Source organism: Spermophilus citellus (assembly GCF_964194105.1).
Source record: "Spermophilus citellus genome assembly, chromosome: 5".
NCBI lineage: Eukaryota > Metazoa > Chordata > Mammalia > Rodentia > Sciuridae > Spermophilus > Spermophilus citellus.
The window spans coordinates 138,079,741-138,105,519 of NC_138186.1; the positions used below are offsets into that span (position 1 = coordinate 138,079,741).

Genomic DNA, 25,779 nt, shown 5'->3' on the forward strand with positions numbered 1-25,779 from the left:
TTCAAAAGTCTCAGCCTAGACATGGCCAACTCTATTATTCTGGATGAGGGATGAGGCAGAACACCGTGGAGGAGGGCATGGAGGAGAAAAGGAACTCAGAACATGAAACTGAGGAGCAGAGAGACTGCTCCACTCAACAGGGACAAAATTATATACCTCAAAGGTATGCTCCCAATGACCAACCTCCACCACACCCTACCTGACTATGGTTACCACCCAGTTAATCCATTCAATTGGATTAATATACTGAATAGGTTAAAGCTCATAACCCAATTATTGTACTTCTACACTTTCTTGCATTGTCTGACATGTGAGATTTTGGGGGACACCTCATATCTAAACCATAACACTAGGGTATCTATCTAATGAGAATAATTCTATAAAATCATATTACTTGAGATTGTTTTTAAGGAAATGGACATATGGTTAATTGCCATTTAAATGAATGCCAGAATAATCATCCATCAGAACATCTTTGTAGAAGATATTCTACTATATATACATATATACATATATGCATAACACAATATCTCCAAGAAATATAAGAAAAATATGTATCATAATACAAAAGAAGGAAAATCATAATTAGATGAACTTTTATTTCAAATAGGGATGAAATACTATCTTTTTTAACCAGCACTGGTAGCCACATATACAAAGCATTAGCTTACAGATTACTTTCCAAGAATGAAGTCTTGAGTAATTAGGATACAATTATATGGAAAGAAATGTCAAAACAAAAGGATTTAACAAAAGCATTTGTTATCTTTCTCTGAAAGAACTTTTTCATGACTGAAGTCAGAAGTAAATACATTTTGAAAGAAAATATAGGCAAAGTAACAAAATATTTTAATACTATCACTTCAAGAATACTTAATTATGTCCATCAGTGTTGTAATGGGACCCTATCTTCACAAGAATAACATCAAAACTATTAAAGACATTGACTATTCACTTTCAAGAATATAAAGCTGCAAACTTTTGCAGAGTATTAAAGACCTTGGGCAAGATGATGTAAGTAATGATGTGTCAAAAAGGAACTCAACCTTTACATATTTCACTGCTCAAAAAGAATATTACCAATTTAGTTTTATAACACCCTGCCATTATAAACATCATTAGTGTTTACCCCTGGATGGAAAATAAAGGAACATTTTAAGAAAAGCCACATATAAATTACTAAAGTTAATCATGATTAGTGCATAGGTTTCCATAAAGCTCTCTGGTGAAACTGGTGGCACTAATATGCTTGAGATTATTCTGGTTATATGATGCCAAGTTTAAAAGGCAATTTAATATCCAGCTACAAGAACTTCATGCTTATTTCTTGTTCACATACATATAGAACAACAACAAAAGCATTGGGGGAGAAAAAGACAGGAAGACACATTCACTGCAGATGTAAATGGGTAGCATGGCACAGCATATACACATATGAACACCAGGAGCCACAGTGCCTGGGGCTTGAATTCCATCTCCATACGTTACTACCTACATAGCCATGGGTATCCTTCTTAACTTCTGTTAAGAGAAAATAATAGCACTTGCCCTATAAAATGTGTAGTAAAGATTAAAAAAATGAATCCCTATGTAGCACTTAGAATAGTGACAGGCTCTATAAAACGTTCAAGCAATGGTAGCAACCTTATGTTTACATCTTTGTTTCACTAATATTAGTCTGGTTGACCATCAATGAATAGAAAGATCAGTTTATTTTTTAATAGCTTCAATCCATAAGGCTTATAATTTTCTAAAAAAATGCATCTTTTATAATAAACTAAAACAACATAATAACCTGATCTATTTTAAAGCACTCAGCAGACACATTATGATTTGCCCTTTCTATGTTAAGATACATTGTTTTATATAGCTTTAGAAGCATTATGAAGATTTATAAATATAAAAATACTTCTGTTAACCATTACCTTAAAAGTTTGTAGGCATGAATCAGTCTACTTTTAGAATGGAGTCGGTGACTTATTAGTCAAAAAGATGGAGGGACTCTGAGGTTTTTGCAGGGCTAACAAAAGCTCCTGCTAGAACCATATGAGAGGGAGAAGAGAGCAGAATGAGGAATGTGTGACTTGGAGTCAGAGAGCCAGGCCCCCAACTCTGCTTGGGCGCCTGCTGCTACCTGCCTCTGAGCATCAGTTTCCTTCTGCTGTGGTGAGGAACAAATGAGTTGCTGCAATATAAAGCAATGGATTATGTGTCTGACAATTATAAATGCTCAAGGAAAGAATGTTAGCACTTGTCATTTCTAAAAGGATTATTGCTTTTATCATTATAGGGAAGACTGCTATCTGTCCATTCTAGACTTATATGACACAAAGTTTTATACTGGCTTTATATGAGTGGCTCATGGGTTGCCGCAGTCTGGCTGGGCACAATTCAGGAGCCACTTGTCAAAAGAAACTAACTTTATTTTTAGAACCACACACGCCAAACAAAACAGCTCCTCAGGAAAAACCCTCAGAGCCCAACTGCCACCACCGGCTTCCCACAAGGCTCTCTCTCAACCACCATCAGCTTCTCCACCTCCCCCAATCCTCCTGCTCTTGAGGCCGATTGGCTGGGTCGCGTGGGCAGAGCCAAAAAGTCCCCCAATGAGCAGCTCTGTGGTCTGAAAGTGCAGGGAAACAGCCCAATGAGCATCACCCCAGAGGAGCCAATGAGCTAGATGTTGCTGGGGCCGCTGTGAGCCAATCATCAGCTGGCAGTCTGAAAGGGCGGGGAAAAAGCCCAATAAGCATCACCGCAGAGGAGCCAATCAGCTAGATGTTGCTGGGGCTGCTGTGAACCAATCATCAGCTAGCAGTCTGAAAGTTTGCTGGGGCCCCTTCGGCTGTGGCTCTCAACATCTCCCCCTCTCTGTTTAAACAACAAGCATGTGGCTTAGGGACCGTGCCTGCTTTAGGTTGTCCAATAGTACATATGGTTCTTATCTGTTATCGGATAAGCTGACCTCAAGGCGTCAGCCTCCTGTCTTAGGTTGGTACCATTGCAACTGGATCTTACCCGTCATTGACTACCGGTCCAGTATACTTTTGACAAGTGACTCCTGAATTGTGCCTAGCCAGACTGCGGCATTTGGTGGCCTTTACGGGGAACGAACCCACGACCTTGGCGTTATCAGCACCAAGCTCTGATGAATCCAAATTTAAAAGTTTAGAGTAAAAAGGGTTATTTTAAGTTTATCTTTGGGGAATATATACCCCTTCCCAATTCCTTCTTTTTGCTTTAATAAGTACATTTTAATAGTTTGATGAGCTCTTTCAACTATGCCTTGTCCTTGTGGATTGTATGGGATTCCTGTTATATGAGTAATGCCAAATGTTGAGCAAAATTGTTTAAAAGAGGTAGAAGTATAACCAGGGGCATTATCTGTTTTTAACTGTTTTGGAACGCCCACAGTGGCAAAATTTTGTAAGCAAAGAGCTATAACATCTTTAGTATTTTCTCCGGCATGAAGGGAGCCCATCAAAAATCCAGAAGAAGTATCAACTGTAACATGCAAATATTTTAATTTTCCAAATTCTGGCAAGTGTGTGACGTCCATCTGCCAAATATGGTTAGGTATCAATCCTCTAGGATTGACTCCAAGATTAACTTGTGGTAAAAAGGTCACACAATTTTGACATTGTTTTATTATTTGTCTAGCTTGTTCCTTAGTTATTTTAAAACACTTTTGTAAAGTATTAGCATTGACATGGAACCTTTTATGAAAACTTATAGCGTCTTCTAGTGTAGAGAAAATATGTATGTCATGTGTAGTTTTATCTGCTAAATCACTGCCCAAACTAAGGCCTCCAGGCAATCCTGTATGTGCCCTGATATGTCCTATAAAGAATGGATCTTTTCTGTCCCAGATTAAACTCTGTATAGTGGAAAACAAAGAGAAAACAGTAGAGGAAGGGGAAATCCTACCAGCATCTTCAAGGGATACTATAGCATTAACTATATACTGACTATTGGAAAATAAATTAAATACAGAATCTTTAAACATCACAAAAGCTTGTAATACTGCATTAAGCTCTACCTTTTGAGCTGATTGTTTGGGTACTAAAAATGTAAAAGTTTGATCAGGTGTAACTATTGCTGATGTACCATTATTTGACCCATCAGTGAATATATTTGGAGCATTCATAATAGGTGTTTTCCTTGTCATTTTTGGAAAAATTACAGGATGCGATGACCAAAAAGACAATAAAGGATTAGATGGTAAGTGGTTATCAAATGAAACAATAGATTTGCACATGATTATTGCCCAAGTATTTAACTCATTAGCTAACTCATCAATTTGTTAGGAGAATAAGATAAATGTATCCATAATAATGGACCTTCTTGCCAAAATACTCCTGTAGGAATATTTTTTGTTGGTAGTACAATAAATAATAAAGGCAAACTTATATCAATTCTATCCAAATGCATATTTTCCATATATGTTTCAATGACTTTTAATGCCTTTCTTGCTTCAGGTGTTAACATTCGGGGTGAATTTGGATCTGATGGACCTTTTAGGATACCAAATAAAGGTCCCAACTCTCCTGTTGGTATGCCTAGATAAGGCCTTATCCAATTTATGTCTCCCAATAACTTTTGAAAGTTGTTAAGTGATTTGAGTTGATCTACTTGTATTTGAATTTTTGGTGGACGGACCATGGTTGAGGATAATAGAACTCCTAAATAATTAATTGGAAAATTTAATTATACTTTATCTATTGCTATCTCTAGATTATAATTTTTTAATAAGTTTGTAAGTGTGGCATAACATTCTAGCAATGTGTTTTTAGCTTTGTGGGCTAATAATACATCATCCATATAGTGAAATATTTGTAGTTCAGGATTTTGATTTCTAAGTGGCTGGATTACTTTGTTAACATAAATTTGACACATAGTTGGGCTGTTAGCCATCCCTTGAGGGAGTACTTTCCATTCATATCTCTGATCAGGACCTTCATGATTCAGTGCAGGGATAGTAAATGCAAAACGTGGACTATCCTCAGGATGAATTGGAATTGAAAAAAAAAATCTTTAATATCTATAACTAAAACATACCAAGTTTTTGCAAAGCAGACAATTGAGGAATCCCCGATTGAGCAGGTCCCATAATAACCACCTCATTATTAATGGCTCTTAAATCTTGCAATAATCTCCATTTACCAGATTTCTTTTTGATGACAAAAAATGGGAGTATTATGGGGAGATACAGAAGGTTGTATATGTCCTTCCACTAATTGTTGTTTGACCAGGTGATGGGCTGCTTGTATCTTTTCTTTAGTCAGGGGCCACTGAGGAACCCATACTGGTCTGTCTGATTTCCAAGTAATTTTTATTGTCTCAGTGGCCCTTTCTAAAAATCCAACCCATGTCTGTCTGTTCCTTGATCTATTTGTATTGGTGCTGCTACACCTTGTTGTTGTTTTTCTAATCTTTTTCCTTTCCTACAACCTTGTCTAGTCATAATAGTGGGTGCATTTTGGTTGATGTTATTTGTTAATGTCAAACCTAATTGATCTAGGACATCTCGTCCCCATAAATTTACGGGAAGATGATCCAATACATATGGCTGTATAGTTCCTTCACATCCTTCAGGATCCTTCCAATCTAATACCATTGCACTTCTATGGGGATTAGTCGCCACTCCTAGGCCTCGAAGCGTTTGAGTGGCTTGTTGTAATGGCCAATGTTTTGGCCATTCTTGACGAGAGGTGATGCTAAGGTCTGCACCTGTATCCAGTAGCCCATTAAATTCATGTCCTTGAATATTTAGTTTTAGCATGAGGCAAGAATCTAAATTTAAAGAAAGCATAGCCCAATCTACACCTGTGGAGCCTAATCCCCTGGAACCTCTTTCTACAGTACGACTGGAAAATTTATCATGTAGGCTGGGTATTATTAGTAACTGTGCTATTCTATCTCCTGGTGAAATTACTGATATACCCTTTGGAGAACTGGCTATAATTTTTATTTCACCTTCATAATCGGGATCAATTACCCCAGGACTTATCATAAGTCCTTTTAGAGTAGAAGAGCTGCAACCCAATAATAAGCCTACTGTTCCTTTGGGAAGAGGTCCTTTTACCCCTGTGGGAATGATTTGAACTCCCATCTCTGGAGTTAGTACTGCTCTGGCAGAGGCGCAGATGTCCAACCCTGCACTCCCTCTGGTTTGTCTGATGAGGGATCTGATGGACAATGTGTCCTGGGCACTACCCTGATGGGGTTGCTGGGTTCCTCCAGTGCTCCGTATATTTGTGGTTTTGGGCCCCGGAGCATTGGGCCCCCCTGTCCATTTTTTGGCAACGGAGCCCGATGCCTTTCTCCACGATATCGTGGATAAACACCTGGTTCGTTTTTTGATAATGGAGTACCCTCTATGGTGGTTTGAGAACGGCATTCATTAGCCCAATGTCTCCCTCTATGGCATCGTGGGCAAATACCGGGTATTCTACTCCTTTGATACCTAGTTTTGTTAAACCCTCCTCCTATGGGGCAATTCCTTTTAAAATGTCCTGTTTGTTCACAATTGTAGCATGTTCTTGGCCTGGCATCTAAAACCTGTTTTACTGCAGCTGCCACAATTTGCGCTTGTTCATTAATGTCTCTGGCATCTAAAGCCAGTTTTACTGCAGCTGCCACGACTTGCTCTTGTTCATTAATGTTTCTACGTAATTTAATATATGTGTGTAAATCTTCATTTTTCCATGGTCTAATGATTTCTCTGCATCAACGATTCACTTGGTCATAAGCCAGTTGTTTTATTAATGGCATTGCTTGTTCTGTATTCCCAAAAACTCTGGTAGCTGTTTGAATAAGCCTATCTACAAATTCAGCGTAAGATTCATTAGCTCCTTGTATTATCTTAGATAATTGACCTTGTAAACCTCCATGTCCTTGTAAAGTCTTCCATGCCCTAACCGCCTCTACAGCAATTTGTGCATATAAGCCAGGATCATATGCATTTTGTTGTTGCTGATCCTCATAAGGTCCCTTTCCTAACAACATATCTAGATTTCTCTGAGGATAACCAGCTGCTGCATTTTGCCTACCCATCTCCTTGCAAAATTCCTCATTGGCAACCTTCCATAACAGGTATTGACCTCCATTTAGCACAGCTTTACAAATATTAGCCCAATCTGCTGGTGTCAAGTTCAAGTTGTTAATGGATTTGACCAAGCTTACAGTGAAGGGTGCTTAAGGACCATAGGTTGTTACAGCCTCTTTTAGCTGCTTCACTGTTTTGAAATTTAAAGCATGGTGAATTCACTGCCCTCCTACCTCAAATACAGGGCATGTTAATACTTGAGATCTTGTCTCAGGATCCGAACTATCAACTGCGGGGGTTGGGGGCCTCCCAGCATATGGAGGCGGCCTTGTTAGTTGGACATTTACGTCCTCTGGTGATAGAAAGTTGTTAGTGGTAGTCTCCTTTTGTAACTTTCCCCCTGATGGCTTTTTCTGCTCTAAGCTTTCTTCCTCTATCTTTGTCTGAACTGAAGTCTTTGGACTAAGCAAACCAGATACGAACGTACACAATGGCAATATGCCAACTGGCAGAGTCCCTGGGCTTTTCTTTTCTATTATTTTTAAATCTTCACCATGATGGTTCCATTGTGATATATTTAACAACTCCTCCTTAAAAAGCCATGGGCTACATTTTTGTATTGTATCAACGTATGCCCTGACTGTTCTTGATTTTACTGAGATACCTCCTTCCTCTAACAATTTACTTAACACTCTTTCAGTTTGTTTTTCACTAATTTCTGATCCCGTATTTCTACTATAATACAACCCAACAAGATAACACCAAACAGAACCGAGACAGAATGAAATAAAAAGGGAACAACAAAAATTCATTATAGCCTTTCTATCCTCCTGACATGTGCATCCCTCCTTTCTCCCTATCTGTTCCTCAGATGTAAATAGTTTTTCCTCAGATGTGAGCAGTTTTTCTTCCGTCTCACTCATCTCCAGGGACAGGCAACTTAAAACAAAAGTGAAGCAAAACAAAAGAGGAATCTTAAAATGGCTACCCATCCTCTCGCCCTGCCCTCAGGGGCGAGCAGTTTACCTTATCACTTACCCTCAGTCGCTCCCCCGTGCAAGCCACCAAATGCCACAGTCTGGCTGGGCACAATTCGGAGCCACTTGTCAAAAGAAACTAACTTTATTTTTAGAACCATACACGCCAAACAAAACAGCTCCTCAGGAAAAACCCTCAGAGCCCAACTGCCACCACCAGCTTCCCACAAGCCTCTCTCTCAACCACCATCAGCTTCTCCACCTCCCCCAACCCTCCTGCTCTTGAGGCCGATTGGCTGGGTCGCATGGGAGGAGCCAAAAAAGTCCCCCAATGAGCAGCTCTGTGGTCTGAAAGTGCAGGGAAACAGCCCAATGAGCATCACCCCAGAGGAGCCAATCAGCTAGATGTTGCTGGGGCCGCTGTGAGCCAATCATCAGCTGGCAGTCTGAAAGGGCAGGGAAACAGCCCAATAAGCATCATTGCAGAGGAGCCAATCAGCTAGATGTTGCTGGGGCTGCTGTGAGCCAATCATCAGCTGGCAGTCTGAAAGTTTGCTGGGGCCCCTTCGGCTGTGGCTCTCAACAATGGGTCTCAGAGAGAAATGTTATGGCTACCAAGAGAAATCAAATTTTTCAAAGCTATCTATGATCAGTGTAACTGAGTCAAGGTGATTCAAGGATATTTTATGATTTATATTTCTCCTCTAACATGGGTATATTAGAACCGTTTTGAAAACAAATCTATTCAATTTAACCTCAAGAAGGAGTCGTTTGTACTGACAATTCACTTTTAAAAATAGCACACTATGGTACCAAATTAATAATGATGGCATGAGAGTGATAGTGATGGTGATGGCAAAGGTGATAGTGATAAACATTATTATACACCTGAAATGGTTCCTAGTTTGTTTCACATGTATAATCTCATTAGAATTTCAAAACAATCCAATAAGTACATATTACTATTATTAGCATCTCATGTGGAAGATAAAATTGAAGTACAAAGAGGTTGAGGAACTAACCAGTTACAAAGACAGAAGGTGGTGGAATCTTATCAGACCCTAAGTCCATAGCAAAAATCTTTAAAATGAAGGGCCTAGATACACAGTTCTGCAGACCACAGTAACAGAAAATGGAGGAAATGAAGGTAACCAAACTACTTGTTAAAAATCTGCTGCTGAAGAAAAGTACAAAAGAAGGCAGGATACAAACTAAAGATGGTCATCCGAGGACTTTTTGGTTCTTAACAGAGCAAGACATAAACATATTCATTGGCCAAAGTCAAAGGCACCCACTAGAAAGTAAAAAATTTACCTGGCGGGATCCTCTTGTGAGGCATGAAATAAGGGTTTAAGCAAAGGAATAACTATCCTTTTCTTGGGACAGGAAAGGAGTAAAACAATGAATGCAGGGAAGGGAAGTAATTCCTAATTACAAGAAAAAGTGCAGAAGAAAAGGTGCCCATGACTTAAATTTCTACTCTAAGCACACAACAAAATGGGGAATACCTGAGGGAAAAGGCAAGTGAGCCTGGGGACTCTAGAAGAATAGGAATATTTGGGATGTCAAAAGGCAGAAAAGACTGATTGTTTAGGAGCACTGAGGATCCAACTAATGTGAGAAATTATTTATCTGTAATAGCATTGATCCACAGAGGTGTGTTCTGTTATAATGTAGAGCTCCTTGTATCACCCTAGTTGTTCAACTTAAGATGGCACTTAACAGCACAGGTACAGAAGTAGTAAGGTGGGAATTAATGGGTACACAGAACTAATCCAGTACCAGCTTAGGAAACTGGATATGGAAAGAGAGCAGAGGTTATAGCACTCTTGAAAAAATTGCCTAAGGGACAGACCACAGAGTGTAGGCTGGTTTGGGCAAGAGGTGAAGTGAGGGAGCTGATGACAATATCTAAATTAAACCTAAGATGAGTGATAGCGGAATGAACAGCAGCAGGCAGGGAGTAGTATGGTGGTTATGGAAGGAAAGGGCAAAGTTTTGGGCAACTGCAAAGAGAGATCACAGCATAGCCTTAGGCAAAGAAAGGACAGGTGAATAGACCATATGTGACAGATGAGATGTGGCACCAAGGAAAGCAAAGAACCCTAAGGCAGGGGTTAATGCATCTGCTATACTAGCCACTACCACTTCCTGATCCATGGAGGGCACCAATAGCAATTCCAAAGTGACTTCTTTAAGTTACCTGTAGAAAGTATGATGCTCCACACACACTTTCCATAGCCTCTTTGCTGCCCGATGATTTGGCAGTTTGAACCCAATGGTGCTCTCAAACTGCTCCAGCTGGAACAAATCCATAAAATGAATTAGCATATCTCCTTAAGCTCTGACTAGAAGCTACTGATAAACATGGATTTAGCTGTTTCTGTAGGAATTCTTCTTCAGAAAGGCATATATATCTAAAATAATAGACAAAATGTATTTTTCATAGATTGCAATACTATTTTCTATGACAAGCAAGTATCTACTACTCACATAAACTGCTATTCTTCATGTCCACTAAAATGCATTTTTCCACCTTTCTATTTACTCCACCACTTAACTGATTCAAAAAGAATAAATGAGTTCCTACTATGTGCCAGACATATATTACTTTTGCTTGCTGTGCAAGACATGGTGGTTGAATCCATTTAACTAAAGGAACATGCTTATACAGATTTATCAAGAAGCCCTGACCATTTTACCATAGAAGAATAAAGAATATTTCTTATCCTCATGACTTTGTGAAAAATAATTTATTTAGCTCTTTTAGTAAAAGGAAACACTGACAACTGATTCGATATGACAAGGACATTACTTACCTCTGCTGGCCTAACTTTAATGTAGAAGTTACTGCGCTTATAAGAAATTTTTAGGATCTTCGGCCAAGCAAAACGATTGATTCTCAGTCTATCTTTATAAATGAGGAGCCCATTAGCGCACACACCTAGCTTGATGTCCACGCCTTCTGAGTCCTGCCAAGCATAATTCATGTGACCACAATTAGAACTACAATAGTTATACAGATCAGGGGGCTGACTAGCCCCTCTCAAACCATGATCAGGAATGTCAACTTAACAGGTTTCTATTTAAAATGTTATGCAGGTACATAAATTAACAGAACACATGTATATTTTAATCTTCATCTTTAGGATTCAGGTTTGCTTTGCCAAAGAAATATGACAACATGATTATAGAACACAGGATTCTTCAAAAGGCCTAATCCATACATTCTCAAGCTCTATGAAGAGCTAACAGGAAAGAAGGGACACAGAAGTAGCTTTAGATATCTTGAAGATCCGGATGATATAATATGTTCCCTGGAGGATACTCCAGCCCTCAGGTTAGTCTGTTGGCCTTCCTAAGGTATGCTCAGCCATTTGACTTTAGGCAACTTTCAACTTGACCTCAGATGAATAATGCTAGCCAATAGCTGTTAAAATTATGACTAAACTTGGCAAAACAGCAAACCCTCATAGAAACTTCTCTAGTCTGACAGCATTGAAACAGAAATCTCTGAATTCTTTCAAGCTATTTTTCAATAACTTATAAGTGCTGACAGCATCCAGTTCTCATTTAGCAATCCTTTGACCAGCATATTTCAGAAGACTGCAGACTCTTGAACTTCTTCTTTTCCCCAGATCTTTAATTTGAAATATATGACAATGTAAAATAATCTCGAGCCTGAAAGATTTTTTTAAAACAGACAAAAGTGAAAAACGGTCTCCTCATATTTCAAGTAGTGCTGAAGATCTAATGTGCACAATATTCAAAATTCACACATCACGGTTTATCCTGAAGGGGATCACATTCAAGATATGTAAAACTGGCATGTATTTTTCAGAGGTATTCACATTTTCAGAAATCATTAACAAGTTGGAACAAATTCTCACAAAAAAAGCTGAGACAATTATCATATTTAGTCTACATCCCAATTCATGAAAAGCTTAACATTTTGACTCTCATACTAAGAATAAAACACAATTTATATTAGAAAATATTTTAAAATAAAAGTATAGTACTAGGCAACTGATGTAATTTCTTTATCTGCTGTGACTCTTGAAACTGATATACAAGCACAAAATAAAGTTATGTGAGACCAACCTGAACAGAGGTGGGTTATCTATCTAGTCCCAAACACATTCTCTCCTACCTCCCTTATTGCTATTTCTTGGCTAACCTCCAGCCTATCCCCACCATATAGAACAGACTGTAAAAAAAAAAGAAATTAATTTATATGATGCTTTACTTGTACTTACCATGGCAGCCATAACTCTCTCTAGGAATAAAGCATAAAAAGTTGCAGTGAATTAGGCCCAGGTGCCCAAGCTACTTGACCCCAGACCCAAAGGATGTGTTTGCCAAAAACTTCACTGTCCATGGCCAGAGGGAGCAAGGCGAGAGATGGCCTAAGATAGCATGTTCTCACCACAACCCGGAGCAACCCTCATTTGAAACACTGAACAAAGCTATGTCTGTTCTGTAGCAATCTTCAGATAGGACAAGGAAGCTATTTTATCTGGCTTAAAAATAAACACCACCCATATTCAAGTAAATGGGTTGATTTTTGGTTGTTTTATTTATTGTTTTAGAATGATCAGTAATTATTTGTGTGAATAGAAATTAGAGAGAAAAGAAATAAAATGAAAAGGAAAAAAAGCATGTCTAAATCCTCCAGATCTGAGTTATACCACTCAGCAACCAAGTCAAAAAAAAAAAAAAAAAAAAAAGACTGAATAAAAAGGAGCAACCTCCCTGCCTTGCTCATTGTTCCTTTAAGAAGCTTCTCCATAAGGACACCAATAGGATCCCATGTCTAGTAGATTCAGGATCTGATGAGTTATTGCACAAAATCAGGGAAGTCTGGGATTTTATAACCAGATCCTCTCCCTGTGTGGTCACATGAAGCTGGCTGTGTCCCTCTATGAGGGCTCCTCTAAAGACAGCCTGCTCCAGACACATCACTCCTTCTGGATTTTGGTAACCACTCTTTGCCCCGTCCCCTTTGGACCTACAGGGTCAAGAAGGATGCTGTTGGGTTGAGGGTATAGCTCAGTGGTACAGTGCTTGCCTAGCATATTAATGGCCCTGGGGTCAATCTCCAGCACCACAAATAAAAAATATATATATAAAAGACGGTTGCTATTAACAGCTGAAGGATTATAATAGCACTCTTGTGGTTTCCACTCCCCTTTGTCAAGAATCCTCTAGTCAACACTCTTCAACTTATCCCAACTTGAGTGTGCCATTAAGAACTCTTAAAATAAAAAAGAAACAAAATCTTATCTCAATGCAGCAAGAAATATTTTAGAAAAGTACAAAACTTTAATCTACATGAAAAGTTCCTTTAAATTGTTACATCTATTCTCTTCCATGAGTCACAAATCATGCTTATCAAATATTATTAAAGGAGTCTAAGAAATGATAAACAGAATGAATAAATGATACAAATAGTACTTTTTTTAACAGCATTCTGCTCCTAACTAACTACATTAGCAAAAACCGCCATCATACTTGTAATAGAGTATGCAACCTTTGTACTTTTCTAAGATACAGCACTGAAAAACAAGAATCCTAAAACCCTATAGTACTGCCATCTATGAATCAACTTCTAACTAATGATCCACAGAGTAAAAAAAAAAAAAAAAAAGAGATATAAGAATTATATAGCGGGTGTTGTAGCTCAGTTGTAGAGTGCTTGCCTACCATGCATGAAGCCATGCTCAATCCTCAGCATTAGAAAAAAAAAAGAGAAAGAAATATGGCAAGAGTAACAAGTTTCAAAAAAGCAGATGTGTCAGCGAGTTGGGGTATCTATCTGGTCCCAAACATATTCTCTCCTACCTCCCTTATTGCTGTTTCTTGTCTAACCTCCAGCCTATCCTCACCATATAGAAAATAAGACAAAAAAACACTCAAGCACTAGAAGGCTAAATTTTATCTTCTAGTAGGATTTATCAAAAGGTATCAGGCAAAGGGACTACTTAAAAATATGTGACTTTGGGTAAATCATTCTCTTCAATGTGTTTTATATAGTTATAAAAATAAATACATTCAAATTTTAAGTTAGTATGTGTGCAAATGCTTTTTTAAATTAAAGGAATACAGCATCTACCAGTTAAAATTGATACTGTCAGTGTCTATTCACTAATAGGAAAAAAAATGTCTTTATGCAGTTAAAAAAAAAAAAAAAAAAAACAGGGGCCGGGGTTATGGCTCAGTGGTAGAGCGCTCGCTTAACATGCATGAGGCCCTGGGTTCAATCCTCAGCACCACATAAAATATTGTATCCAACTACAACTAAAAAAAAAAAAAAAAAAAAAAAAAAAACTTTGAAAAAAATGATACTTGTAATATGATTCCATTTTTAAAAGGCATGAGAATTCAACTGTTCAGAGATGAAAAAAAATAAAAAGAAAATGTATCAAAACCTACCTGCTTATTCCTGCATAAAGAGATTTAAGTGATTTTTATTTTCTTCTGATTGCCTCTATTTTCTGTGATAAACATGTATTGCTTTTTTAAATATTTTTAATTTCTTAGTTACAGTGGGACACAATACCTTTATTTTATTTACTTATTTTTATGTGGCGCTAAGGATCAAACCCAGGGCCTCGCCAGTGCTAGGTGAGCACTCTACCGCTGAGCCATAACCCAACCCCATATTGCTTTTTGATAAGAAAAAATACTTTTAAAATAAAGGAAGTTGCTGAGGACAAAAGAGTGCCTTGCAAATATAAAGTATGATTAATAACAAAAAAGTAAGAATTACAAATTTGAAGCCCAGGGAGAAAAGTTATATTTGAGTAGGAGGCTTTTCTGGAGATTTCTCAAATCATATAATCTGGTCTTTCTATGGTACATCTAGAGATTGGCAGGATCCTTTAAAAGCAGGCAACCAGAGGTTCTCTCTCTCAGTGTATTGACTGTATATATTTTGCAAAACCAAACTTGTCTTTGACTTTTTCTATCATTCTCCTCCTAAATTCTCATCACTCTGTGATCATCTAAGCTGGAATCAAGAAGTAGGTAATATTTATTACCTGTTACTAACTCACCTTATACTATCACCTGTCTCTATTATTCCATTCTTTTACTACCTCTGAAATTAGACTGAAGGTTTTTCATCACCTGGAGCCTGGATCATCCTACTTTATTTTCACACAGGGAAAATCCCAAATCTAGGAGGTCTCCTTCACAACCCAGGAGCTTTCTGGAAGGCAGTCATAGCTGTTCTGCTTTTGCCCTTTCATACTTGCTAAGAATTGAACACTCCTTCCTAAACAGAAAAGAGAGGAAGCTGCAATAGTACAGCATCTGGACTAGCAAAAACTGACTCCAACTAACCAGGGTAAGAGGACAAGGGTGGAAAGGCTGACAAAGTGAGTCTTATGGTAAGTATCAATGAAAGGGTACTAATGAAAGACAAGGAAAAGAAGAAAATACAGAACAAACAATGCCTCCCACAATCATGAACCTCATAATTAATCACCAAAGAAACATTACAAAGACCCTGAAGTGAGGGCTAATATAATAGCCTCTTTCAAAAGCATGCTAAACTATTCTAACACTGGAACCTTTTCAAAATTTCAGTTAACAGACTTCAGCAAAGCTACTCCTCAATGCATTTACCTTGGCATGATGTAGATCAACGCCGTACATGGAAAGCCTCTTTGCATTTTCTAAGAACTGAGAATCAGCTTGTGCTGGAGATAAGCCCCTAAGAATGAAAAGAAACAGCATTGTCTTATTGGTAGATGAAAAATAAATGCATTCAAAATGGGGGAAAGGATGTGTGATCTTGGAGTGTTTGGGTTAGAGGCAGTAATGCAGCTAAATTTGCCAAGACATGGGGAACAGGTAAGGAGATTCATCTCTGAATCTCTAGCATTTCCTCTTAAGATTTTCTAATCTTAACTGACTGTCTGCAAGGAGGCACATGTCCATCCTTGTCTTTTTAATCTTAAAATGATGCTTTTGATTATTTCCACTAAGGAAAAAAGCTCTAGGAATAACAGGCACAACATAAGTTAACTGAGAATAAAATATAGTAAATAGACTATTTTTAATTCCTCAGTTTAATTTTGCTAGACTTAATCATAAGACAGACCAGAATTACTTGTATTTGATTTTATACCTATGATAAATAACACATCATATTCTGTCCACACTAATATTATTTTCATTCCAAAATTATTTCCATTCCATCCTATGTCCCCAACTAAACCAGTTTTAAGTTTCTGGCAGACAAAACTAGGTCCCATGAGTCTTCATATTATCCATGGCATTTTAGTACCTGGTATTTCAAATTTAAATTACAGAATAAATATTTGTTGAATAGAATGCAAATAAAGTTCACAAGAAAATATTTAGAGTCAAATACTCTATCATTTATTGAAGCAAAGTCATGAATGTGGCCCATTTAAAACTTCTCAATCTCTTAAAGTTCCTTTCAAATTACTTCACTCACAATTTTAAAACTAGTTTTACAACAAAAAAACAATTTATAATTTTGTAGCTAGAGTTATAAAAACTAGTGTAAATAGCCACAGTCTTTTTGCATATATATATTCTTACTCCAAATGTATATGCTATTAAGTAATCCTTACTTAAATTAAAGGGCGACATCTGTGGATCATGGAATCATGGTACACCTTCAGTAACTATTCCTACATCCATCATCACCCACACTTTTACTCAAACCCCAAGGACTCACTATTCCCCAGGCTTTCTTATCAAATAAAGTAATAAAAATAATTGAAAGGGAAGAAATGTAAATGCCAACAAAATGTGGGTATATTTGCTTCCTGTACATATGCTAAGGGATAAAACTGGGGAAAGAGACAAGAAAATGTCACATGGAAAAGTACATTTTTACCAAAAATGAAGGCAATTTAGTTTCATGCACACAACTCTCATATTATATAGTCATAAAAACACTGAAAGAATATCTCAAGGGTTACAGGTTGTCTTGATGGGTCTGGGTGATGCTCCAAAAGGAAAAACTGGATAATCTCAGAAACCATGCTCAAATAACCAGCCAGGGTTACAAAGACAAACAATTTAAATTTACCATGGCCAATCTCTCTCTAGCAAGGAGATCAACTACAGACCTGTGAGTTTTATGCAGCTCTGCCACCTTCTCTTCCAGTTCCTTAGTCTGTGTAGGGGCAAACTGGAAGTCACTGAGGTCAATACTGCTGTGCTCTTCTGGGTCATAGTCTCCAAGCTCAGCCTGCAATGTGTAGGAGCCCAGGAGGGCATGAGTCACAAATGAGCAGGGCAGGCGGCCAGAGGCAATGTCTTTTCGAAGCTGAAGGCACAAAAAGTATCTGTGAAGAAGAGCAAAGGGTCACAGAAGAATAACTAGTTAACCCTGAAGCACTCATAATTCCTTAAATTCTACTATTTCTTTGAAAATAAATATATACTATATACATTATATTCATATCCACAGCACAAATAGTCCTCTCTGATAAAAAGTCTCACCTTGCTCTTCGGACTTCTAAATTTATAACTTATTTATAGAAGTCTAAGAGAAGAAAACTTCTGAACGGCTGTTCTGGTAAATTCTGGTAAGTTTACAATAACTACTACAATAAAGTTAAAAATTCAATCACTTCAACTGTCTCCTTGGATTTAAAACTGTAATAAAAATGAGCACACTTCCTAAAAGTTGTAAAGATTAATGCAATATCAAAAAAAAATCACTGCAGTCTAGTATTTGCAAGAAAAGCTAATTTCACCCACCCTTGACCATCTCATCTCTACCCATTTCCTATTAATATCTCACATTCCTTTTTTCCTGAGATGCCTTTAATATCAATTATAATTAAATCTAGTTTGAAGCCCTTACTTGACCACTCATTTAAAGAAGCAGCTAGCCCAGTAAGTCAGATAGCTGACTTCATGTGACCTTGAGCTAATCTGCTGCTTATAAAATGGGACAAACTCTACCTTCCTTTGAAAGTGAGGGTAAAAATTAAATACTATAAATAAAATACTTGGCATGGTGCCTGAGTCAATAACTAATAGTTATAATAACAAGAGCAATTCTAATGCTTCAAGTGGCTTACTACACAGTTATAACAGAATCTTTGCTTTCCACTAAATTAACATGAAAAAACATGTGATACCTATTTTATGGGGATCTTTCTCCTTTTCAGCCCCGCTATCAATTCCTTTTGGTGAGATCATAAAACTGGATTTCTCCTCTCAAATTTCACCACTTGCTAAGGTCACTTCACCATTGAGCCCTCTGAAATAGATGGCAGGGCCCTCATTCTTGAAGATTTTTTTTTTTAAGAGACTATTATTCCTGCTGGCTACTGGCTACCTTTTTTCTGTGATCATGTTTGCCTGGCCAGGTTTTAGAGTCCAATACTCTTCCTAAGTTCTACCTGACAGGTTCAGGAGTGGTGGATTCTGGGCAGGTATCTGTTCATGAGTCAGAGACCAAATCCCACACCACACAGTTCCAGTTCAGTTACACCTGAATTGCCACCCAAATCTACCACTGGGCAGGGATAGATCATCATTGTGGTCCCACAGTTAGCAAATCAAGTACTCAATAATTTCCTGAAAATAAAAGTCTTCTCATTAGTCCTGCAGTCTGAGTATTTTTATTCATTGTGTAAGTTCTCTTTTTAAGGATGATTATGTTTCCTTGACCTATAGAAAATATGATCACAACTGCACCTACTTTAGAAAACTAAATCTTAAACTATGATACCAGGTTACCCTCAAATTCTTAATCAGTAATACACAGAGCTTGTTCTACACATTTTGTGGTACTTCAAGACCTTAACACAAAGATTTCATCCTGCTGCTTCTTTTTATATTATTGTCACTACTTTTCACACTGGTCCTTTCCTCTGTTTTTAAAGTCTTAAGTCCTAAAAACTTCAAATAAAAATCAGCAAGAGCTAGCACAGAAGATTCTATTATTCCTCCCACCAGACAGGGAGAAATGTTTAAACCCAATTTATATGTAAACCCAAAGTAATGAAGTTACAATCACCAAAGGATTATCATCCCTCAAACAAATTACCGCAAAAAGGAGTGTACAGTTTGGGTCCCAAAGTCGCATTATGTACATTCTTCAAAGGCACTCCCCTGCAGTGAAGCTTCTGTACCCTACACACACCAACCTATCCAGGTTAATGCTTTAAGCAGCTTGCTATGCAGTTACAGAAGCTACTATTTATTATTTACTAGCTGAAGCTACTTTTATCAGAACTAAATTAATAGTAATTAATTGGTATACTGGTACATTCCTATTCAGCAACAATAAAAAATGAAGAAAAGGCCTGTTATTTTTGTAACATAGAAAAGAAACTTCCACCATTCCTACCTCACATGGATACTACACATTTTAAGCATCTATACAACTTGATGTTCAACAACAACAATAAAAAACTAGCCTAGCAGAGAACATCAAAGGCACAGAACCCAGAGAGATAAGCAGTCTTTCACTAAGACCCTCTTGTTTTCTAAATAGTACAAATGCTATACAATTTTCCTTAGCCATGTAAATAACCTTTTTAAAAATATATAAGAATCATCCCTTTATACTATTTGCAGGGGGCAATAGTGGGGGGTTGAACCCGGGGCACTTAATGACCAAGCCACATCCCCGGTCCTCTTTTACTTTTTATTTTCAGACAGGGTCTCACTAAGTTGCCAAAGCTGGCTTTGAACTTGTGATCTTCCTGCGTCAGCGTGTGTCCAGCCCTTTACACTATTCTTAACAAACCTAAGAAACTTCATCATTTACTACCAATCTAGCAGGGCTAAGATGTCAAGGCACTTGCTGATTCACTGTCCTTAGATGCCACTCTCAGGATCAGTAAATGTTCTCTTGCTCTTGAACGACCCTTTACTTGCAATTTAAGCGTATGTTCTTATAGTCCACATAATCTTCAAGGAAATGGAAAGGAAATGGCTATTGCCTTTACATACTGTTAGTTTTATCTGGGGCAGGGAAATAGGGGAGGTAGGAGGACAAACAAAACTACCAGTTCAACTGACTTTTTAAAATAATTTCATTCATTTACCCTTATATCATCTTTATAATAAGAGAGAAGTACACAGGCTCATATAATAAAAACCACCTCAGTATTAAAATCTAAAATACTGAACATCAGTGTCTTTGTAAAAGCATATAATAGAATCTGTTGTGCTAACTGAAGGCCTCAGGGGCACAGCTGAGATCAGATGCTTGCCTAACTTGGGGCCTGGCAGTCTAAAGGTGATTAGGTCTTTAACATTTAGAAGGTGGGGTAGCTTTTGAGGAGGCCAAGAAAACTATTCAGAGATTATGTGGACTGGAAGAACATATTTAAATTACAAACAAAGTTGCCAGCAATACCATTTTTAAAAGTATTTTATTACTTAAAAGAGAGAACTAAAGAGAAGTAAACACGATTTTTGCAACTAGCAACATTTCAAAACTATTTAGGAAAGGACCCATTTCCAAGAAAATTTCTAAAACCCAACTTACTAAAACTTTGTTTTAATGTTCAATCCTGAGATTACTACCATAATCCCACAGAGCACAGAAATAAAGGAGAGCTCTAAGATTCATTTTAATATGCAAATATAAAATACCTGGTAATATCTTCAGTCAACTGAGAAGGATCAGGAGGATAAAATTTCACATTAAAAGTAAACAGCCAAGGAAGATCTGCAATTATTAAACACCATGGTTATTTACCCAAATATGAGGATAACTATTTAAGATGATACAGCACAGACTCATTTCAGTATAAATCAATTTGTAGAATTTGTTAGAAGAATATCATTTATAAAACCAAAATTAAACGAAAAATAAAATAAAAATCAATTATATAAATAAACCACTATTAAAGAATAAGTTTACTTTCTCATAAGTGTTTATTAGTATATCAACAAATGTTGTGTATGATGATCCATTACATAAATAATTAAATATAGCCTCCATGTAATAGTTCTGAGATGAAATCTGTTTTAACCAGAGGATCTTCAGCAGCAAAATACTCTCCACCCACTCAGAAGGGGGGAGGGGGGCAGTTTCCCTACATTCTTGTGGGGAAAGGAGTAGAAGCAATCACATCAACTATTCAGGAAATGATTAAAGATTTAAAGGAAGTGTTCAAAGAGATCCCAAGAAAGGGAAAGCATGGTAAACGGTGAAATACTTTAAGAGAATAAAATTATTTCCCAGTTTTTGTAGAGTAAGCACATACTTTTATATAACATACACTGGGCCATAAAGAATGAGTGTGTTGCCAAGCGCAACAGTACATGCCTATAATCCCAGCCACTTGGGAGGCTGAGGTAGGAGGATTGCAACTTCTAGGCTATGCTCAGTAACTTGGTAAGACTCTCAGGAACTCAGTGAGATCCTGTCTCAAGAATAAAAAATAAAAAAGCACTGGAGATATAGTTCAGTGGTAAAGTGCCCCTGGGTTCCATCACCAGTATCAAAAGAAGAAAGAAAAAAAAAAAAAGAATGCTTGTCAAACAACTATATCATGAAAGTTACTAAAAGTAAAAACATTGCTATTTACACATTAATTTATATTTTGCTATATCACATTTTGGTTTGATCAGGAGCAATAAAAGGGAAAAGGGAGAAGGCAGATATTGTTTTCCTAAAATGACCCAAATTAATCCCACTAGCCTGAATGTACAATTCAGCTCCAGGATCATAGCATTTTCCAACAAAAACAGGAAAGTTTTCTCTCTATGTATAATTTATTTGAGGCCCTCAAAGGACCTTTAATTTATGGATTTAAAAATTTTTTGAATTCCATTCTCTTGTTCAACATATTCTATTGTCCTCTGTCATCATTAGCACATTATCTTCTCTCTCACTCAATGGCTACTGCATATATGTTACTTCTGTTAGATTTTGGCTCAATATATCATTATTCCACTAATAAAATCAATCCTGCTGAACTCCAGAAACAGATTTCAGTTCTGCTTTACACATTTAAAACATGGTAAATTAATATAGAATCTTCATAAATATGAAGAAACATGATGTTCCAATGCCTATAGCACTGTGTTAAACACAGTACACACATTATGCACGTGCACTTTTCTGAGGTGACTGCTAATCCATAACCAAGCAAAGTCATCACTGGATTATCTTTTCTTAATAGTCCCTTGTTTATTTGTTTTCTGGGTATTAACATTAGCATATGCTTGCCTGGATATGACTACAGGCATGTTTCTATTAAACTTATATTTGAGGATATACTTCCAAACCCATGAATACTCAATTTATTTTAATTGAAAAAATTGTACATTTCTATGGTGTACAATATATTTGAAATGTATATACATTGTGGAATGGTCAAATCAATTCAATTAACATATATATATATATATATATATATATATATATATATATATATATATATCCTCATATAATTATATTTTAAGAAAACCTGAAAATCACCAATAATAAATTAAGTTAAATTTGAATTCAACTATGAATTACTCTGGTTTTACTGGCTACACATAAACAGTTCAGCTAATTATGGATTATTTATATATTAGTCACCTATAGGCCTTACATATATAGGCTTCTTTGTATACATTTGAGAAAATAAAGTTTGTTTGTTTTTGCTTTTGTTTTGAGGGGATAGCCAGAGATTAAACTCAGGGATATTCGACCACTGAGCTACATCCCCAGCCCTATTTTGTATTTTATTTAGAGACAGGGTTTTGGTGAGTTGCTTAGTGCCTCAATTTTGCTGAGGCTGGCTTTGAGCTTTCAATTTTCCTGCCTAAGCCTCCCCAGCCGCGGCCACACCCATGGAGAAAATAAAGATTTTTTTTAAAGGTAAAATTTAAATGAGAATCAATAAGTTTTTTGGTTGTCAAAAGTAACCCAAAGATTAATATTTATCTTTTCAAACAGCCTGTTAACTGTAAAGGAACAATAAAATCATCATAGAGACTGGAGTAATAGAACAAGTTGAAAGAAGAGTTCTTTCGCCCATCTTAACACAGGAAGAAAGAGGTCAATAAATAATCAAACATAGGAATATGATTCATAATCAGGACAAGTCTTACACTCTAAAGTTTTCCAAAGACTTTTTCTGGAAAGTTTCTTTCAAAAATTTTGAAACTTTTTGAAAGTTTTCTTTCAAAAGATTACCAACAGGTAATATCTATGACTCTAAAATAGTGATACACATATAATCAAATGAGACTCAAAATAGGCATCAACTCAATGGAACACCAATCTTATTTCAAAGATTGCCCTTTTTCTGTCTGGGTCACCTGACAGGTCAGGTTTCAAAGAAAGTGGAAGAACCAAGCATCTATATCTTCTGAACTCTGAACTTTACAGAGCATGAAACAACTGCAGTACAGTTTCTTCCATGATATCAGTGTAATTTATCTAATTTATTCCTCCCCTCCTTTCCATCATGAAACAAACACAAATGGGTAAAACATCAAGATAATACATTTAAAACAGAGAAAGGGAGAGAGCAAATGAATGTAAAAAAGCCAGGAACAGTAGTCAAAAGACAGAGTGGCCAACCATGCCAGAGAGCCTAGGACTGTTCCAGTTTTAGCATCAAAAGTCCCACATTCTAGGGCACACCTCAGTATTGGCAAGTCAGGAACTCTAACCAAAGACATCTTTTTTAATGAAAAATAAAGGATATAAATATATCTGTCTAAAAAAGGGAGACAAAATGAGGGCAATAAGGTTCAAATGTAAAAAAAAAAAATACAGAAAGAAATGATAGGAAGACTAACAATTAGGAGTGAGAAAGAAAATAAATACGGAGACAGAGGTAGATGGAAAGGGCAAGACAGGAAGCATAGATTTGTTCCTGGGTTTTGACATTAGAAATAATAAATAAGTAGGGATGTATAATCAATAGTGCAGGGCACTTTGCAGTTAGTTTTCAAGAAAACAGCTTCTCCCTGGAGCTCTGGGGCCCAAAGTCTTAGAAGGGCTATAAGGCATTTACCACTCTTCATATTTTGTTCTCCAGTCTAAAACATTCTAGCTACTCACGATTCCTTGCCTTCTCTGCTCAGTCATTCACAGACCCTGAAGTAAACCAAGTACCCAAATGCCCTATCAGAGATTTCTCTGTAGTGCTAATATTTCTTGGCACAGCTATCACAAGCAAAGCAATTTTCAGAGCACAGCCTCAAGGGAGCTGAGGCTGGTTAGAGTGGGCACTGGAAGTCATCTGGGGATTCTACAGTGAGAAAAAAGGGGCAGTGGGAAGGCAGGAACAAGCAGGCCTAACCACAAACCCAGACCGAAAGAGCACTTAAGTGCCTTGGGCTGTGGAATGGAGGGAGCAAGCAAGAGGCAATGACTTAGAGAACTGAAAAGATGGTCCTGACTGACTTTCACCCCTGAAATCCTCACTCCAGTGCACCTAGGAATATGTGCCTGTATGCCTCTGGGCTTCCGATATGCTTACCATTAAACCACACACTTCCAAAATGCAATGGTCAAGGCATAGTATCAGGTCTATCTACAGTAAACCTTCCCAAAGTGAAATTTGCAGAAAAACAGCCTCTCATTCTTTCCCAGAAATAAAGGGTGAGATGTTGCCTTATACTGGTAAACACTGAAATGGTATGTGCAAGAATGTTCATCTGTAGCCTCCTGAAAGGTAGGAGTTCTACGCCAAAGACAAAATAAACAGTCCCAATTCTACAAATATATCATTAACATTGCCTTCTGAGATGGTATAAAATAGAACTCAACATTCTATTCTGTCTTATTATTCCAATCTGAATCCCTATAAATTTTATTAAAGATGGAAATAGATAAATAGAAAGATTTAACTTAATAAATTCAAAGTATGATTATTTAAATACTCACTTCGAAGTTGTCTCTTTATTTCTTTTGCAGGATCTAGCCAGTTCTGCAGAAGGGAGGAAAAAGGATTAATTATGCATAAGAAATTTCCCAGAAATCAAAATGGAATAGTTTACAATTCACAACTTAAGTACAAAAACATCTTAAAATATTTTAATTCAAAGCAGGTTTCACCTACTAGCTAGCATTCCCTTGGGCTAACTACTGAATTGGTTTTAAGTGTGTGTGTGTGTGTGTGTGTGTGTGTGTGTGTGTGTGTGTGTTAGAAACATAATCTTTAAATACTTTTAAAGTGAATTCCAGGAGTCTCACACTCTTAGATCTGAAAACATTTATTCAAATAATGAGAAATAATTTATGTACATGTAAACTTTACAGAACTAACAGCAAATAGCCCATGTGGACACAATCACCTCAACTTCTAAAACCAGGGCCTCCTTTAGCCTCATCTCCCCTGCAACTGTACCATGCTAATGAGAAATATCACCAGATTAGAAACAATATTTTCCTTCCTGGCCTTCATATAACATCCTTTCTTCTTTTAAACTTTATTCAAAGTTGGAAATTGAAATAATAAGGAACTCACTTTCATTTGCCCCTCACTTCTGCTCTTTGAGAAAGTTGACAGAAAAGGACAGAAAACCACTACAATACCATAAAGTAAAAAAGATCAAATTTGAACCACCAGGTTCAAACCTCTTGGACACTAATTGTTTCAAAGCTGTAAGCAAAAGATCCTTGCAAAAATTTTTAAAGATATATTTTAAAATTCAGAACCCTATTCTGAAGTCATTATTGAAGTTCATTTACCTTACTAATATACAAAGTACATTTTTCAGATATAATAAATTACATTTCACATCTATGCTTAAACAGAATTTTATTCAGATATATAAGGCAAACAA

The 25,779-nt window shown here is 36.9% G+C and overlaps 1 protein-coding gene across 20 annotated transcripts in view; it reads right to left on the reverse strand.

Annotated features, from left to right (window-relative positions):
- EPB41L2 (erythrocyte membrane protein band 4.1 like 2) overlaps window positions 1-25,779 on the reverse strand; it is a 208,748-nt gene that overhangs the window by 52,709 nt on the left and 130,260 nt on the right. For all 20 annotated transcript variants that reach the window (XM_081296262.1, XM_081296273.1, XM_081296271.1 and 17 more), the window contains 6 exons: window positions 24,878-24,920; window positions 20,632-20,707; window positions 17,136-17,354; window positions 15,655-15,742; window positions 10,845-10,997; window positions 10,229-10,326 (listed from right to left, as the gene is read on the reverse strand). In XM_081296262.1, coding sequence (XP_081152388.1) covers window positions 10,229-10,326; window positions 10,845-10,997; window positions 15,655-15,742; window positions 17,136-17,354; window positions 20,632-20,707; window positions 24,878-24,920 — 677 coding nt within the window. The remainder of the gene's footprint in view (window positions 1-10,228; window positions 10,327-10,844; window positions 10,998-15,654; window positions 15,743-17,135; window positions 17,355-20,631; window positions 20,708-24,877; window positions 24,921-25,779) is intronic.